Raw genomic sequence first — 18,478 nt, forward strand, 5'->3', positions numbered from 1 at the left:
TAAACAGACGACCATCCTTGTTTTTTTTGCCCCTTTTGTCAAAGTGAACTTCAGCACCACGGACAGCATCTTACTGTCACCCAGTCTTTATTGCTTTGAGACTTTTCTTCGCTTTTCCTGTTTGACTGGAGGTTTCCACACCTCTGTGTGAGCTCAGTGACCCCTAATCTTATCTTAAAGAGACACAGACCTGCCTGTGGTCCAAGGTGCTCCTACCTGAGATTCCAGTTTCTCTTAGCAGCAGGAAAGGTGCTTGAAACATCTTCTCAGTTTTGTTATTCCACCTGTGTTAACGCTCTAATTTCTAGTGAAATAAATCTCTTTTCTTTAGAGTGCCAATTTCTCATAAGGCACCCTTAAAAATTTAATATAAAACTAATTGCTTTGAAAATGTGAAACCAACATCTTCTCTATTGTTAATGACTTCTAACTTCTGTATAAAGCCACAATAAATTACCTATCATTAATAAAGCCATTAGTTTCAGCTTATAAGTCATTTCTAAAGACTGTTCTACAGAACTTATTTATCAGTGGACACTCGTGCTGCCTTTAAAGTACATTTAGGACAAAATATTTCAATGCCTTTACCCAAGTATACACACACTTTTACACAATGCTACATGTAACTAAGCACATGCCTTTCTGATGCTGTTGTTGTTTTGTGTAGCCATTTTCCCAGATATTCTCCAAGCTCCGGTGTTGTGTAATGATGGTGTTGGGATTTGATCCAAAATCTAATACGCTGGCCCAAAATCTCCCTTTAGGTGTTAAGTTGGTTTGAGATCTGGTGACTGCAAAGCATATAGCATATGATTCGCATCATTTTCACACTCATCAAACCATTCAGTGACGCCTTGTGCCCTAGGCTTCTTGCCATCTGTGCCCCAACAATGACTCCTCTTTCAAAGTCACTTTTTCAGATTTTTTCCTCTTGCCATCTTGATTAAAAAAAAAAAAAAACTGCCATCAACTGGGCCTGCTTACCATTTTTATACATGCCACAGAGCATGATTGGATGTTAATTGCTTAACTGCACCATGCAGTGCACCTGTGTGGTTATGGTTCTTCACTCATTCATTCAGATTTTTCACTTTAATTTGTCGTTTGTCTGTAAATTACAGAGTACCAGCTGTGGAGGCTTGTCAGTAAACAATGAATCACACCATGAGGCCACAGGTGGTGGCCTAAAGGTTAGAGAGCAGGTTTGATCCGTGGACCAATCCAGGATAAATCTGTGGAAGTGTGTGTTCAAGGCATTTCTGGAAAAAAAGAGCGAAAGTTCACCAATTGAAAAAGAAATTCACTTGTACTTTTTTTGTCAAATATCAAAAAATGCGTGATAATTTACCCTCTCCCATCGTATCTCATTACTGTGCTTTACTCCACCAGTTTTACGCTTTCATCTCAACATGGTGACGACCCCAGCTGCCTACAACCACCACCACCACCACCCCATCATCCCGGCAAAGTGATATCACACGGTGTACAGCTGACACTGCCGCCCCCCCACCATCCCCCCCAACTCGCCACTCTTCCCACCCCGCCCACCGGGACCGGCGGCAGCGGGTGTCAAACCGCCCCTCGAGACCCGCGCTGAGGACGCAGCCATGCCGAGCGAAGACACTCAGCAGCCGGACTATCGCCTCGTCCCCAGCGCTTCACAGAGGAGGACGATGCCGTGAGATTTCCCACAGGCCCTCAACGGCACCTGGTTGTGAGTGAACCGTGGGTGGGTTTGGGGGGGAGAGGGGATAACCGACCGCGGATAATGACGTGATGGTTCCGGTTGTAGAGCGAGCAAAGGGGGGCTCCTGGCGTCTTTAATGACCGGTGCTGGAGAAGAAATCACCGGACTTTATTGTGTGTGGAGCCGCGTACGATGCTGGACCGACCGCAGTTATAAAAAGAAAAAAAGAAAAAGAAACAGGTTGATGAGATTTCCTTCAATCCGAAAGGTAAGACACCCTGGATTTACAACAATCCGCGCGCCAGTTAACGGCTCTGCGCATCAATTTATCCACTTAATTGACTAAAAATGAGGCCAATCAGTGATGTAACAGCTGGGAAATTGACCTCCAGACACCACTTCAGTTAAACATTGGCTATGTTTGTTTCAGGAAAGTATTCGTTTGCGTTTTTATCCTTCAGAGAGCTCGTTGTAGTTTGACATTCCTTGCAATAATGTGGATCCTGAGTTGATATTAATTCTAATATAATCACAAACTACTGAACAGTAAGGTGAGTGAAATCAATTTTAGTCTCCATCAAATTCCTCCCTATAATAATTGAATATACAGTAGGCTGTTTGCATTAGACTTAGAAATAATCCACTTCTACTTTGCATGATTATGACCACTTTAATAAAGATTTAATCTAACGTGATATACGGTTTGTTTGTTTTAGATTTCACACAGCATACAGAACTACAGTCTGCAAAACATTTCTTATGGGCCAGTATGAGCAGTGACAGAGTAAAATGCATGAGCGAAGGCGGTGGACACATGCAGGAGTGATGAATGATATGAGGGTGATGAATGAATGGATTTATGGTGTGAATGAAGACGGATCCATCTGACTGACTTTCTGCCTCCCTTGCAAACAAACAGGCTCATTTACTGTAAGCTGCAGTGCTGACCAAATCATTGCTGGGGCCCAAAGGCGTCTCCTGACATCGTGGTTATTACTGATGTCATGTCTTTTTCTGCTTTCCCAGGGGGCATTGCAGCACTGTCGAGGATGCTATCCCCCAGATGGTGACTTCTACAGGTAAGGTGTGTGTTTGAGCATGCTTATGAACAATATATCATCGACATACACACGCACACACACAGTTTTTCTACAGGTCAAAAGGGAGCCAGCTATAAACCTTTTGCTACAAGGGAGTTTAATGTGGTGTCTGTGATCTCTGCCCTGCACCTCGGGGAGCTTGCTTTGAGCAAACTGTGTTCACTTGTGTTTCAGCTCTAATATTTTGAGTATTTTTCTGCACAGAATTTAACCCCTGCTCAGGCCAGCAGTGCAGTTCTTGCGTATTGAACCATAAGTGATCCAAAATAAATAACACAGAGGTAATTATGACTCCTGTTAGCCGCTCCAAACACAGAAAGAGCCCAGAGCGAGTGTACGCGTTGTCAGTCATATGGAAAAAACGGATGACTGAATTCCGTTTAGACTATTTGAAAATGAAATCATCCACTTTTCCTCCCCCCCTTTCTTTTTCCCCACTCCTTTGCTGCCTTTGTTCCCTGCTGCTCTGGTGGTGGGTGTCTCTGTCCTAGATGTGGATGTGTTCCTCTCCTCACACGCTGAGATGAGTGCTTTCAGAGGCGGACGAGGCAGAGAAGTCCCGATTTTACTACCTGGCTAAATTGCCCTGTGATGGAAAAATATTGTTAAAGGAATGATACTTGAATAATTGAAGCCCCAGGGCTTTAAAATTGCAGGGACTCGCTGTGATTTCCAGCGCAAAGGTGGAGGCCACCTCAACGAAATATTCATATCATTATTTAAGAGTGGATATATCAAAGAGCCACTCAGGTACTGCCACCATCTCCCTCCCTCACTCTCTGTGTAAGGTCTCTGTTTCCTTTCTATCGCCCATTGTAAAATCATCTCTCAGCTTCTCTATTTCCTGCTTTGAGAGGAATTAAAACTCAACACATAATGGATTTATTCTATCAATGTGATTCAAAATGATTATTTCAGTACAAATAACATACTACGTCTGTCTCATGGGGTTTCTTGGCTGGGGGCAGTATCTCCACCGATCGCTGCTTTTGACTAAGAAATAGTCACATAATCCCTGTGAAACCAGAACTGGACATTTTTAAATTTGTAATTTTTGTTTCAGATAAAAGAAGCAAGATGTACTGTGTTTACTAGTGAGCTTTAGAGGTGCAAGAGGAAAGACTTTGTTTCAGAAGAAGCTGTTTCATCCTGTTTATCAGTCTTTGTGCTAAGCTAAGCTAATTGGCTGCTAACTCCAGTTTCACATTGAACAGACGGAAATGAGAGTGGTGTCGATTTTCTTATTTAGTTATCAGGACAAAAGCAAATAAGCGTGTTTCCCAAAATGTCGGATCACTCTTTTAACTTGTAGATAATTGGGTTTTCTAATTAAATTTTCCTTTGAAAGCTTTTCTCATTTTTGTGGTTCAGTCAAGCATCACATGGGAGAGAACGCTCCTAATTTCAAAAACACATAAATCATCAACACATCATCCCACCTGAAACTTGTGAGGGAAGCAGAGACTTTTTCTTTTTTTTTTAAACCTCTCCAGGTTTTGATCAGTGTTATGGGATGGGATGATTGGTGGTGGATCTGTGTGTGTGTGTGTGTGTGAAGTGGTTGTTCACGCCTGTGTGTTTCTGTGTGTTCGCATTTAGCTGACTGCTAGGATTGTTTCATTTCCCACAGAGAAAACAAATTAAAATATGACACCTCTCTCAGCTGCCTCTCTCCTGCTTTTCACTGTGTCAAGAGACGACAGAACTGCTAAATATAGTTCTGCAAGTGGAGTGTGAAACCTCTCCACCTCTCTCAACATTTCTAACAGTATGAAGGTCATAACTCAGTGATGCTGTGGTAGATTGAACAAAGGTTTAATCATCTCACTAGCTGTGTTTGTAAGTACGTTTTGTGTGTTATAGAAAGAGACAGGAGAGAGCAAGAACAAGAAATATTGATTTGTGTATTGTAGCATGGGGATATGTTCATACCTAACTGATATTAGTAATATATTCTGATAGCAACAAATGCAACATGCAAAATCACATAAAACGGCCAAACTAATGTTCAGTGCAATTAACTGTTTTCCACTGTTATGCATTACACTCTTATATCAGACAAAACCTTTTTGCCTCTTCTCATTTCAAAGTTTTTTAACACTGTCCTCAACATAGAAACACTGGAGTCTTCTGGATAAATGCCACGACACCCATGAGTTTCAGCTTCCAGAAGAATAATCTGAACAGCTTCAACAAGGTGTACTTTTTAGCTTTAGCTTGCTGTTACTGGCAAACAGAACAGATTTTCAAGCTCTGTGATTGGATATTTCCTAAAGACATCCTGCTTGGAAGTTAAAGTTGACATGCTCATGTTTTTTAAGTGCACTATTAACTTTTTAATCAAACCACCAGATATTTCTTAATTAAAGTGGCCATCTTTTGTACTAATAATTGAAACGGGGCCTTTTTCATTTCCATCCAAACCTTGGAAATGTTCCAAACTGCAAGTCACCTAACATCATCTGTGCAGAAAATGAATGAAGTGACATCCCCAACAGGAGTCAAACTGGGGACACTGCAGTGAGATGGTATGAACCGTCAACCGCTTGCCACACAGCTCAGTTACATTTTGTGTTAAATCAGTATTTAAGACAACACATTTTTCTAACATAATAATACGCTATAATCATACCATCATTGTGCAGTTGATTTGAAGTCAATAAACAACCATGTTGAATTATCACTCTGCTGTACATTCAGTGTTGTGAGTTGAGTGACAGTGTTGCTGACTCTCTCTCTCTCACACACACAGCCATACACAAACACAAACAAAGCACTTCACATTGCCTTTTGGCTAGCTTCCAAATCCCTGCATATCTCAGGGATTCACATTTTCTTCAGCCCTTGTCTTGTACAGCGAGGACGTGAAGCCCTTACTTACTGACAGAAGGCTTTTCGACAGATAGACACAGTATAACTGAAGTCTGCTGATCACCTGGGACTCGTACACTTAATGACTTTAAAGAGGTTTTTGTGTAGTGGAAATCAGATGCCTGTTGGCCCCTCTGAGTTTTTCACATCCCCCTTCATCCCTGTCACTTCTCCAAGTCAGCAACTGACAGGATTTCTGGCAGATCCTCTAACTCCTTTCAGGCCACGGTTAAATCTAAGGGTGGTTATGTGTGTGCGCTTGCTCAGATCCGTGTTTGCGTGTGTTTCCCAGTTGAATCAGACAGCTCTGAACCCACTGAGAGTCATACATAAACCGCATTGGTTAAGATACTGTGACAGCGTTAGAGTTGAGTCTCCCAACCTCTGTCACTTGGCATCTTTGTCTCTCCAGTCTGTTGGAAACTCTCTAATCTGAGGCTTTACCTCAACACTCCCTTTCTAGCATAATTTGGTTGCATGTTAGTCAAAATCACTTATTTTTGGGTCTAGAAAGATTCCATTGCTTTGTCTGTGTTGATATACATCAGAGAAGGCCATGATTTTTGCATAAATGTGCTACAGTAGCTCCAGCAGTCTAACGCAGGTCCTGAATAGAATCGATACTGTAGACCAGGAAGAGGATGATGTATAGTGTGGTGAACGGGGAGGATGGGCCTTAAGAGCGAATGGGAGACAAAAGAGTGTAAAGAAGAGACAGGAAACATAAAGGGGACTGAGGAGACAGAGATAGTGAGCTAGGGAGGGAAGAGATGGAGAAATGGGGAGCAAGAGAGACTTCACATCGCTTTTAACGACATTATCGTGGCCCATGGTGTATATAATTTAGTACGGTGACGCAATGGAAGATACTGCACCGAGCGAGCTGTCTGGGAGGGAGGCTCACATGCTCATTTCAACACACGCACGCACACCTCTCTCTGTGATTGCGTTCAATTTGTGAGATATTTATTTGCGTTCATTGTTAACTGATAAGATTCATGGTCCTAACCCTATTTTATTATGTTTTTTAAGGGGTCCACCCCAGTTACCTTACATTTTTTTTGCTTCCATTCCGACAGGTCGAGCTCGGAAACGTGGCTGCACAGGCAAGCAGCAGACCAAACCACCCAACCCTAAACTAACATTTGTTTTAATCTTCTGGCTGGGCTTTACCAGTTATGACAACACAACAAGTGCCAGAACATTTAATCCATTTCATTAGGCTACAAGACTAAAATTCACTGCAAATTACAGCCTTAGGGGGCTCGTAGATTTCAGAAAATTACATTAATACACCAGTAATGAGAAAGAAACTGGAGTTTTTCTATCAATTTAATTGAGATAATTAAATGTTGTTCTTCCTCTGAGAAATATCTGGGTATTTTAGTTAATCAGCTTGAACAGCAGATAAACAAAGTCGTCTGGCGTTGTAATTACTTTAAATGGCACTGCTTAAAATGAATAATTCTGCCTGAACTCAACCATATAAATTAGTCTAAATTAATGTCAAAATCATGAATTTTACATACTGATATAAAAGGTCATTCTCTTTGAGTGCATTGCTGTTTGGATCGTGAGTTTATTTGGTGACAGGAAAATAAAGCAAAGCATCTGCACACATACTCTATATCTATTCCACACGACTAATTTATTGCTTTCTGTCAGATTCCCCATATTTATAAGAAGCTCTGCTTGAGCCTAGACAGTACATTTACCGTGTGCAGTGGAGATAATTACAGTATGTGTGCAGACATCTTGATTTCTTTTCAGTTACATTTTCTCTCCCATGTGAATCAGAGCTGTTTGTTAAAGATTATTTACCTGCAGTGCAGAGCAAACTCTGTAGGAATTTAGAAATCCCAATGCTTGTCTATAATTTGACAGCGAGTGTTTGTGTATGATTCTGTATACTTTCTTGACTAAACCATGTCTGTCAGATATCTCATGAGTCTTCCACCTTCTCAGCAGGACTTTCAATTGCATGTGTTTTTTTTTTAACTGTGCAGTAAATGAATCTGTTCTCCTGTGGTTTAATGACTGAATCAGTATGCAGCAAACACCATCCGCATCATGACAATTATCCATGCAACTTCAAGAGGTGCTTTTGAATCACTCGCAGAAAACAAAAATTACAGGAGATGCACGTACGCATCAGATTTAGTATTCTGAAACTACACTGCATATATGCATATAACACACTTGCCATATGGCTAGTGAGCATGGTAGGTGCTGCTGCATTCAGCATGCTAATTCACCTACATCCTAAGTGTAACATTCACTAGTCAGCATTTTCAACATTTTGTAGGCTAAATGATTATTTGACTAATCAAAAGAGCAGATTAATTGCCAATGAAAATAACCATTAGCTGCAGCGGTATATCGTTCTCCAGCTAATCATTTCCTCCTTCTCTTCCTGCAGGAGTTTCACTGAGAGGAGGTTTTGAGAGTGATACTCCACAGGCCTGTCATGGTTTCCTGCCTTCTCACACTCCTCCATCTCTGCATCTCCCGCTGTCTTCTAATGTACGTGTCCATCTCCTCTATTAGACCTCAGACCTTACAGTGCTTATTGGGCTCATTCCTTGTGTTTCCGGGAGTTTGACGAGAAGATTGATACCATTCTCATGTTACATATGGAGCTCGAGTGGGAGGCGATTAGCTTTGCTTAGCACAAAGACTGGAAGCAAAGGAAAACCCCCAGCCTGGCTCTGTCCTACGTTCAAAAAATACGCCTACTAGCATCTTTAATAAACACAATGCATCTCATTTGTTTATTATGTAAACAAACAGGAATGTAAAATAACCACAATGTGTGTTTTCAGGAGGCGTGATATGCTGCAACTGTATCCCTGAACAATACTTTTGCTGAATTAAATACAGTATTTTAAGTACAGTACACAGATAAAAGAGTGGTATCAGTCATCTCATCTCTTTCTGAGAAAGACAGTGAGCATGTGGACAAACACAAACATAAGTGCACAGGACATGATGGCTCAGTGGTTAGATAACAATGAAAAGAATGTGAATCCAGTACCTTTGGAAGAAGACATCATTTCTTATTTAATTTGTGGTCATGTAATTTTGGATTTTGGTTTTTACTGATTCATTTCATCTTGTATGTCTTGTGTTTTGTCTTTTAACATCTAAGAAACATGGTGGAAGTAAATGGGTTTTTTTTTTGAATGTCTGTAATCTATAAATAAATCATATTGTCAAAACACCATCAAAATTAGGGATGAGTGGTGTTCATCCCTCCTGAGTCTCAGAGACGTGTAGAATTTGTGCCAAGGACCCCTGAAGCTGTTGTGCAGGTTTGTGTGGGCCCATCATCTCACTAACACACTTAATGTTGGTTTTTCCTTTCATTTATCACCCATCTGTATCTGTGAGGCCTGAAACAACCCCAGCTGTCTGATAACAGCTGCCTGATATCCAGCCAGTTTCAACATGTTTCATCACTCAGTTACATCATGATGGTACATGAATATACCGATTTAGCCTACATCGGTTAACATTGCCGAAATTATAGAAACCTTTGTTTGGACGTAAGTATGCAGAATATTCCTGCAGCAAAATTTCATCCAGATGTCTAATAGGCTCATTCAGTGTCTCTATTTTCTTCCTCCTCTTCCGTGTCTTCAAATTCTGTCTCTATCTGTCCTTCTCTCTTGTGCTTTCATGTCTCTGTGTCTCACCCTAAAGGGTTTGATGGAGAGCTGGTCGAATGTCAGCGGGAACTATCGTTATAACCGGAGGAATTCTCGCCGGAGTGATACTGCTGTGCATTGTAGCAGTGCTCTGTTACTGTAGACTCCAGGTATCACTGTGTCACTGTGTGTTGCATGAATGTGAAATTTGAAAGGAATTTTTTTTTTTCATTTCAAAACTTTTACACTATGAAGCTTTGATAGATGACTGAACACAGAGATCTGTGAATGTTGTAAGTTTGAAATGAGTGACTGATGAGAGATTTAAAAAATGAACTGATCCTAATCCTGTTATATTTGCACAGTTTTATTTTATCTTTCCTTTTTTTGTAAGTTATCAATGTTTTCAGTCTAGATTTAGTTTTGTTTATTCAAATGTTTTAACTTTTAAATACATTCTGTGCACAAGATACACAGTCAGAGGCCGCTTTATTAGTTCACCTGTAAAATCTAATGTACATACTCTACTGTGTAATGTTCTTGCTCAAACTCTCTCTCCTTCTGTCTCTTCCTTGTCCACACTCTCCAGTATTACTGCTGTAAGAAGAATGATTCTGAGGTGGACATGGGCTCCGTGGTGGGAGCGGACCCTCTCTCTCACTTTCCCTGCGACGCCTGCAACGCTCTCGCCATGGATGGTGCGGCTATCACCCCCGTCTCTCTGGATCAGCTGGACACGGGCTCTCACCACAACCACTGCCCCACCTGTTCGCCGTACCCCCTCCGTACTGGACTCACAGACGACATGCGCAACGGAGGGGAGCGGCTGGGCTTCCATACCTACTACGAGAACCCGTCCGTCTCTCTTCCCCTGTCTGCCAACCCACAGGGCTCCTCCCCTATGAGCTACTACAGTCCCACGGACATGTTTCCTCCCCCGCCGCGCCCCTACAGCACCCAGGTCTGAAGGCACACACAAACATATAGAAGACTGTATTGACACACACACACACACACACACACCTGACATTTACACGTCTAGCACATGCTCTTTTGTTTGGGACTAAATTCAGGTGATGAATTACAAAACAGCACAATTACACTCACATACCCACAATACTGCACATGCTCACAATACCGCCACAGGTTTATATAGACTCATTCATCCAAGTGAGTGACCCATAAACTGACCAGAGCCTCTGTGTGGGCGACAAATCTGTGGACCAGCTCTTGTGGAGCTGCAGACGGCAGCGTAAAGCGGCGTTAGATCAGCAGGGATGTGGTACACAGGGCCACACAGGGCCAAATCACACGCGGTACTAAAATGTGTCTTTGGTAAGTGGATCGTAGGTGTGATCCAATCGAAATTCAGGTGTGAACATACCTGCACTGGTGCAGTCACTCAAGCCACATTTAAAGGAGGTCAGAGACACATGTGACCATGCGTGTACTGTATGTTGTGAACACAAAAGGGCCCCCACGCACACTGAAAGGCAGCCAAGTCCTTTTTTCTTGTTTAGGTGCTAGGGCTGCAGATTTTAAGCAATTCCCATAAACCATGTTAACGATCAATTACAGATTAATTCCAAAACACACACACGGCATATTTTTTCCCATGAATGCTCATTTGAAACAATTGATGTGCACTGTTTTTGCACTCAACCCAAAGGAATTAGGTACTTGAGTTAGTTACAGAAAACTGTTTGAGTCGTGTATTAAATAACACAAAATAACTTAAATTCCACTTTCATGTTTGGTCACGCTTTCTGTGATAGGTTCATATTTACTAATTTTCTAATAGTTTCCGAGGATGTTTTCTGGATGTAACTATGTATTTTAGTACTAATTATAGGCAATGTAGGAATTTCCTTGAAAGAGGAAAAAATATTCCTCTAAGATACAAAAAATATTCAATTTATCATTTGTAACTTTATTCTCTATATAGAGTTAATTGAATTGTATGCTTGCTTGTTCACATTTTCGGCTGATCTGCTAGCACTGACTAAATAACTGTTAGGTTACGCTAACAATTAATTAGGAGTTTACTTGAACACAGTCTCTCTTTGCCTTATAATTAGCACCAAATTGCATAGATCTTTTTGGAAACTCAGTAGGAAAGTATTAGAAAATTATTTGGAAATTACGCAGCCATTAAATAAAGCTAATTTTGTGCCTTTGCTCCACTTTCTGTCATCTACAAATGTCACTAACAAAATTTAGTAAAAAGTAAAAAAAAAAAGTAAGACACAATAATTCTACACAGCTTACAGGACCTCAGTTAGATTGGAGTGGACTCTGCAGGGCACTTAAAAACAAAGGTTGGCACATTCTTTGTCAAAAGACTAAAACCTGCAAATGCCCATATCGTGAAAAAATACAAAAGGCTACCTGACAACAGACTAATGTCTCGATCACTGGCTAATCAGTAGTTGTTTTAGTAATGACAAACGTAAAGTCCGTACGCCCGAAGGCAGGATCTGAATAGCCACGGAAAACTCCTTTCTCTACTGTACAGACATATCTGTATTTTTTTCTGTTAAGCACCAATTGTAATTTTCTACGCATCAACTCAAATTTTAGTTACATGACCCAATATGACAAATCACAAATTTGTCCCAAGGGACAATGTGAGGTGAAATCTGATCACAGTGGAGATGCAGCTGAAACACATTGTGATGGCAGGTGTTAACCGCAGTCAGTCGCAGCTTGGGCTTCACTCTGTGAATATATCTGGTTACAGAATACAGAGTCTAAAACCTGGACCACCACCACCACTTCTTTAGTTTCTGTTACTCCCTCCTGTATTGCCCCCCCCAGCCCCACCCTCCTCTGCCTGCTGGTGTTAACTGAAAGGCTCATAAGCTAACCTGAGAAACCCTCCCTCCCCCCACCCACTCCAGCTTACTGTACATGAGGGCTAACAGTTTTTCTATGACGTGTCCTTGTTTGACAACTATAGAAACTACTAATGGAGCTTGATTGTTTTTGTCCAGAGGAAAAACATGATGAGCCAAGGAGAAATTTTCCAGTTTTTAAGCATTTTTGTGCATCTTGCAGTTATTTGAAGGAGTCTAGTTTCATTATGCTTGCAAAAAAAAAAAAGTCCACGAGAAAAGTGCAAATTTTGTTTGCTTCTGTTTTCACTTCTGATTACTTGCAGTGGAGCTAGACTGCTGAAAAGGGTTGGTTCTGCAGTGTCTTCCATATAAGTCGGTGTATTTAACTTTGCCATGTTTACAGACTGAGATGGATGAAAAGAAAGAAAGCGTCCTCGGATTATAGGGACGTTTTAGGCAGTAGCAAGATTTGAAGATCATGTACCATATTTTGTTGATCCTCAAGCTTAGGTTTTTTGTATCTATAAGCCATTATATCTGCTATACAGTACAGTAACAAGATGCAGTGTTATTCCACAGTATAAGCCTGAATCTATATATTTTTAAGGATTGTTGTAGTTTTTGTGGAGGATGTCAGGGTTTAGGTGTGTTTCAGTGACTTTGTGCCAAATGTGACTTATTCCATGCTCTTCAATTATTACTCCATCTTGATTTTAATTTGTGCTCCTGTGTGTTTCTGCCAGTTTTAACATAACAGGGGAACACAATGAGAAGAGAATGGAAATTTACATTTGGAACTGGAAATTTACTTTATCCAATTATCCAGCATTGTTCTTAAGCTGAGCTAAATATATGAAAAATTATTTAAAAAATACAACGGTATTTAGAATAACAGATTAAAGATTATGAGTTAAAAGACATATTAAAGATATTTATTCAGTATATTGTCACATCACAATGTTTCCACCGAGCTGTGCGCTTCATTATCACTTTCCTCTCCTCACATCCCATTGCTGTTTGTAAGTATGTGCTAAATGATATATGTAAAATGGCTTTTAGTTAATTTAGATGTCCACTCAGCATTGGTGTTCACCGCCACTTAACCGATACACTCACTCAGCTCATATGGTTCCCGTAGTTTGGTGAAAGAGGTTTAGTTTTAGTGCCCACTGGTTCTGTGTTTGTTGCACCACAAAGAGCACCATAGCTGTATCAGAACTGACCTGTGAGCCTTTTATTTTTAGGTTCCCTTTTTATGTTTTGTTTTGATTGTTTAAAATGGTATTTTTCAGATTTTTCTGTTTGAAATTAGAAAAGGTTTTGGTATACCCTGATAGAGTATGAAAAATCCACCATGTTTCACAAAATGTTCCTTTTTTTGAGGAGGAATAAATGTTTATACATCTGCCTGGACTTTTTTAATGTGTCCTCACTTACGATGACAGTTAGCTGAACACGGTGTTGAAATCACAGTTTCTGGTTAAAAAAAAAAAGGAAAAGCACCGATACACAGGGGAAAGGGCTGAGAAACTACAGAATGACACAGTGGAGGAAATCCAAAAGACAGAAGTGACAAATAGCTATAGCTACAGGCTTAAAGAAAGAGAAGTGAAACTTGGGAAAGAAATGAAACTGATTTGTCATCTTTCATGACAAGGAAGACAAGAAATTAAATGAGAGATTTCAGTAAAAAGGGAGAAATTAGGAGAAACTGCGTCATGACGTGGAGCTGAAAATGAGAATATTGGGGGGGAAACTGGGCGGAGGTGCTGAATCCTCTTTGTTATTCTGCCTTCATGCTTTGGTATTCTATCGCTTTACCTGCTGGACCCGTTTGTTCTCCTGCCAGACTGCTCAGCCCGTGACAATAATAGAGTGACGGGCCTGTGTCGCACCAACACCCCAGGGTGAAATATCACAAATACCACATCATTTACTCCCTCCTACATTCATCAGCAGTGTTTAGTTTGAAGTCTGACAGGTTCACACAACATTTTTGCCAGCTTGGGTAAGAGTATGAGCAAAAATAATAAAGATAGATTCAAATTAAACTGTATGACAAATATGGCAGCTCATTATCAGCAAATAAGTCAGAATCAAGGACTCGACTTGATTTATTTTAGAGGTAGTGGATCATAAACAGGTGTTTTCTGAGTGTGTGAGAGAGAGAGAGAGAGGGAGAGAGAGAGGGAGGGAGGGAGGGAGACAGGTGATGTGATAAGAAAGGTGAGCACTGTCGTGGGTGTGTCTAAGGCTGTCGTTATTTCACACACACTCTCTCAGGTCTCATATAAACCTTGTTGAACCTGTTACTGTCCTTACGCCTGTGACACACACTGCTTCAGCAGACACTGTGCATAAGTGGCTCTGACTACTGCTTAGTAGGTGACAGCGTGTGTAAGTGTAGCTACACTTTACCTGTTGGAGTATCTCTTTCTGTTCTTCACCTTTGGACCATAAGCTGAGCTTCCTTGTGTCAGGACGACTTGGACTTTATCCTGATTATACTCCTTTGTTCCTGTTTACACTCTCATGTGGCATTGACCACCTGGCTGCATCACTGCAAGTAAAAACAAGACAACTTCATCTTTCCGAACTAACTTCACCTCTACCAAGGCTCGTGGTGGGTTTTCCTGCAAGGACTGTGGTTGTTTGTGTCTGTATGAGTGGTGGCAGCTCCTGGGGCTTCACATTTGGACAAGATGATGGAGGAGGTGTCCATGATGATGGCGTACGATGCCCACGTTATGGAACAGATGAGCGAGGACGAGATCCTGGCCTGTTTGGTGGCTGAAACCGGACCTAAATTCACAGTAAGACTCACTGTTGCATGGATTAAATCAGCTATATGATATTCCAGATTGAATGATCCAAAAAACAATTAAAATGAAACTTAGTGCCCTTTGTTTATACTTCCCATACTGACTGGCAGCTACAAGCAGGAGCAGACTGCTCCCTGCAACATAAAACACATTCCTGTTTGACAGATTTGACAGTGATTCGAGACAAAAGGAAATTAATTCTGATTGTTCATTTTAGATATTTGAGATATGGAAATTGTCATTTCTTTATAAAAGCCTGAAATCTTATCTTATCTCGGTCTTATCCTTATCTGGATCTGTTTGGAGGAGATAGCTTTCTTCAGTTCAGTCAAATATGACAGTTTTTCCATATTATTGTATTTAATTAGACTTGACTCTTTACCCTCAGGTTCCAACAAAGAAAGCCAAACTGAGGGAAAGCCGGCTTCAAATAATGGATGATGAAGAAGAAGAAGAAGACCCTTTGGACAAATACCTGGTCAGAAATCTTTGACTTTTTCCAGGAATAAATGCATTTGAGTCATTTCACAGATAAAAACACAGTCTTTAAAACTCAGCCTCAACACACAACAGTCTCCCATATCAGCAGAAATTAAAGCCACATTTTGCGTTTTGCCTTTTGAGTTTGTATTCCGCTGTGAGCTATAGACCCTGATAGGGTTCTCTGTGTTTTTCAGAAGGAAAACCGTCGGCTTCAGCAGGCCAGCCTCCGTCTGGAGCAGGAAAATGACAGCCTGGCCCACAGACTGATCACCAGCAAGGTCGCCCTGAGGAACGCTCTGGACAAGGTACGATAAGCTACAGCCCTTCAAAAGAGTTTAATTTAAAAATGCAAAATCACCTGCTGAAGGTTATTATTGAGAAACCTCTTTAACATTTCAACACTGGAACTCAAAATGTCCACGAATCTTTGCTTGAATTTTTTTTTTAAAAACAATAAAATAAATAGGCCAGCAATGTTCAGCATACTGCCATTTTATCTGAAGAAACATGCCCTGAAACATTGTCCTGAAGCCCTGAAATATTCTGATGTAGAGATTTTGTAAAGAATATAAATGGTTGTTTAATTTTTGTGCGTGCAAGTTTTCTAACTTTATCGCAAAAACCTGGAAAAAAAAGCCAAGGTAGGCAATTTAATTAGGTTTTATTTTCCGTGATTTATGAATTTTGTTGCACACATCAATGTCCTCTGTTTGACAGGCGGAGGACAGAGTGGATGAACTCACCAAAGACCTTCTGCAGACCAGACGTCGACTGCAGGCCACAGAGGAGGAGAAGAGAGGGAAAGAGGAGGAAGCTGCAATGGTAAGAACAAAGATTTTCATGTATCTGGTGATTTTATAGCATCTCAGAGTCATTATAATGTCAGATGGTGTAATTGTAGGCATGAAGGAGTAAAGGATTTCTTCTCTTACAGCTTAAAGAAGTGTTTCGAAGAGAGCTGGAGAAAGCAGAGCAGGAGGTCAAAAGGTCGTCAGGCATCATCGCAGACTACAAACAGGTACAGAGAATCGGTGACACTTATTGGAATCTGAAAAATGAAAAGTAGACTGCAAGGAATATAGGAAGTAAACTTTATAAAAGATATATTAATAAAGAATTCAGTCGTGTTTTGCTTAATGATGTTAATATCAGACACTGCTTCTCTCAGATCTGCTCTCAGCTGACAAACCGCCTGGAGAGGCAGCAGGCCGCCCACAGAGAAGAGTTAGATTCACTCAAGGTGAGAATATATACTTTCATCTCTCCTTTTATCTCTTCCAAGCCTCATCGTGAACACCATGTTGTAGGAGCTAATTTTCAACCCTTTGGAAAGTTGTTAACGCCTGAGCAGCTTAACTTTCTCGTTAAAGATTGTTTATTACAAATGGTGTCAGTGGTGTTCAGTTTCTGGATGTCATATGCTGAGTTTAAAAGTCTTCGTTCTGTCTGATGTATCTGCTATATCCTCATTCTCCGTGTTGGCAGAGTGCAGTGAAGGCTTGCTCTCGCTGTCAGCGCGTTGTAGAAACAGATGAACCGTCGGCTGCAGGTCAGACCTCTCCAACAGCAGCTCTGACGGAAGGCCACGCAACGACCAGACCAGGCCAGGATGATGAGGGTCCTAAAGAGGCAGAGCAGAGGAGGGAGGACCAGGAGAAGGAGTCCCTCAAGGCTCAGATAAGGGAGCTGGAACAGGAATTGGCCCAGACAAAACTCCAGATGGTGGAGGCTAAGTGCAAAATCCAGGTAAATGTTGGGTTATAACAGTTCGCTCACACATCTTAGTACATTCAGGATTCAGGTCAAAACACAGCAGCTAATTGTGGTTTGCTACTTTAACAACACAGAATGTATATGAAACTGGACTTGTACTTGCCGGTACTTTCCAGGGAAGATATTTGTTGCCTGACCTCAAACTCAAGAATCTAACTGACTCAACTACCTACCCAACTTTAATTTAGAACACAGCAATTTGGGACATATAACAGTATTCATTAAGGTCAGCAACCTTAATGAATACTGTGAGAGAGAGTACAACTATTAGACCCCACTGATGTGAGGCATTTTCATTAAGCACAAACCCTTGAAAGCAGAAGACAGGACAGGATCCCCCAGAGTCTAGATTCTGGTAGTAGATCAAAGTACATTTGACAGCGCTGGAAAGCAGAAGTGACACAAAAGATTAGAGTGGGGGGAAAAAAAGTCAGATGTTCATTCATAAGGAAACACGAGCAAAATTATTTTTGTAATCCTTTGCCTCTACGAGAATACGGTAACAGTGTACTATAAAATACTTCAAGTAAACTTCAAGTAAATATCAGTATGTACATTTCAAGTATGTTATTTCTCTGCTACAATATGTTACTACAATATTACAAGGTTTTTCCAGTGAAATACAATAACATAAACAATACTGTTGTACAAATACGAATTTAAAATAAACTTGTTATAGAGTAAAATTCACATTTTTCTGCTACATTTCTCACATATCCTCTTACAGGAGCTGGAGCACCAGAAGGGACTCCTGGCCAACGATCTACATGAAGCAAAAAACAACTGGATCAGCAAGGCCTTCACGTCCCTGCGGACATCCAGCGGGGGGCCCTCATCGCTGGGCTGGAATCTCCACAGTGGCTCCCTGTCTGAATGGAGTGGCAAGAGGCTGTCGTGGTCTCACAGAGACAATCGAGAAAATGTGTGATGGCCTGGACTGTGGATGCAGATCCCCTAAGACAGGACATTATAGACTGATCAAGCCCCTTAAAGTGGCAGCTGTAGTAATACACACTGGTATGTTCACTATGTATTTAATACTACAGCTGCTATTTTTCATTTTGTGCTCTAGGGGGCAGAGTACTGCCATGTCTCTTCCAAGAACTGCATTTACTGATGTTCTTTCTTTTAATGTAAAATTAATCCATGTGCCATGTGAGCTTTTTTTTTTTGTATAATTTTTTAATGAATACAAAAAAAACCATACAATATTAAAGAACATATGCCTCTAACTTTTTGTTTATGACGTAAGGAAACT

At 40.9% G+C, this 18,478-nt stretch overlaps 2 protein-coding genes across 2 annotated transcripts; both read left to right on the top strand.

Annotated features, from left to right (window-relative positions):
- The first annotated feature begins 9,382 nt into the window (after positions 1-9,382).
- On the top strand, positions 9,383-10,272 carry LOC121197519 (protein FAM163A-like). The gene is made up of 2 exons (XM_041061164.1): positions 9,383-9,475; positions 9,895-10,272. Exons 1-2 carry the CDS (start codon positions 9,383-9,385, stop codon positions 10,270-10,272), a joined length of 471 nt encoding a protein of 156 aa, XP_040917098.1.
- A 4,161-nt stretch (positions 10,273-14,433) lies between these two features.
- LOC121197310 (rab GTPase-activating protein 1-like) lies at positions 14,434-18,440 on the top strand. The gene is made up of 8 exons (XM_041060872.1): positions 14,434-14,955; positions 15,353-15,442; positions 15,642-15,752; positions 16,165-16,269; positions 16,382-16,465; positions 16,616-16,687; positions 16,933-17,193; positions 17,948-18,440. Exons 1-8 carry the CDS (start codon positions 14,845-14,847, stop codon positions 18,146-18,148), a joined length of 1,035 nt encoding a protein of 344 aa, XP_040916806.1. The 5' UTR covers positions 14,434-14,844; the 3' UTR covers positions 18,149-18,440.
- Positions 18,441-18,478: the final 38 nt, after the last annotated feature.

This window comes from Toxotes jaculatrix, chromosome 17, assembly GCF_017976425.1.
Source record: "Toxotes jaculatrix isolate fToxJac2 chromosome 17, fToxJac2.pri, whole genome shotgun sequence".
Classification (NCBI taxonomy): Eukaryota; Metazoa; Chordata; class Actinopteri; family Toxotidae; genus Toxotes; species Toxotes jaculatrix.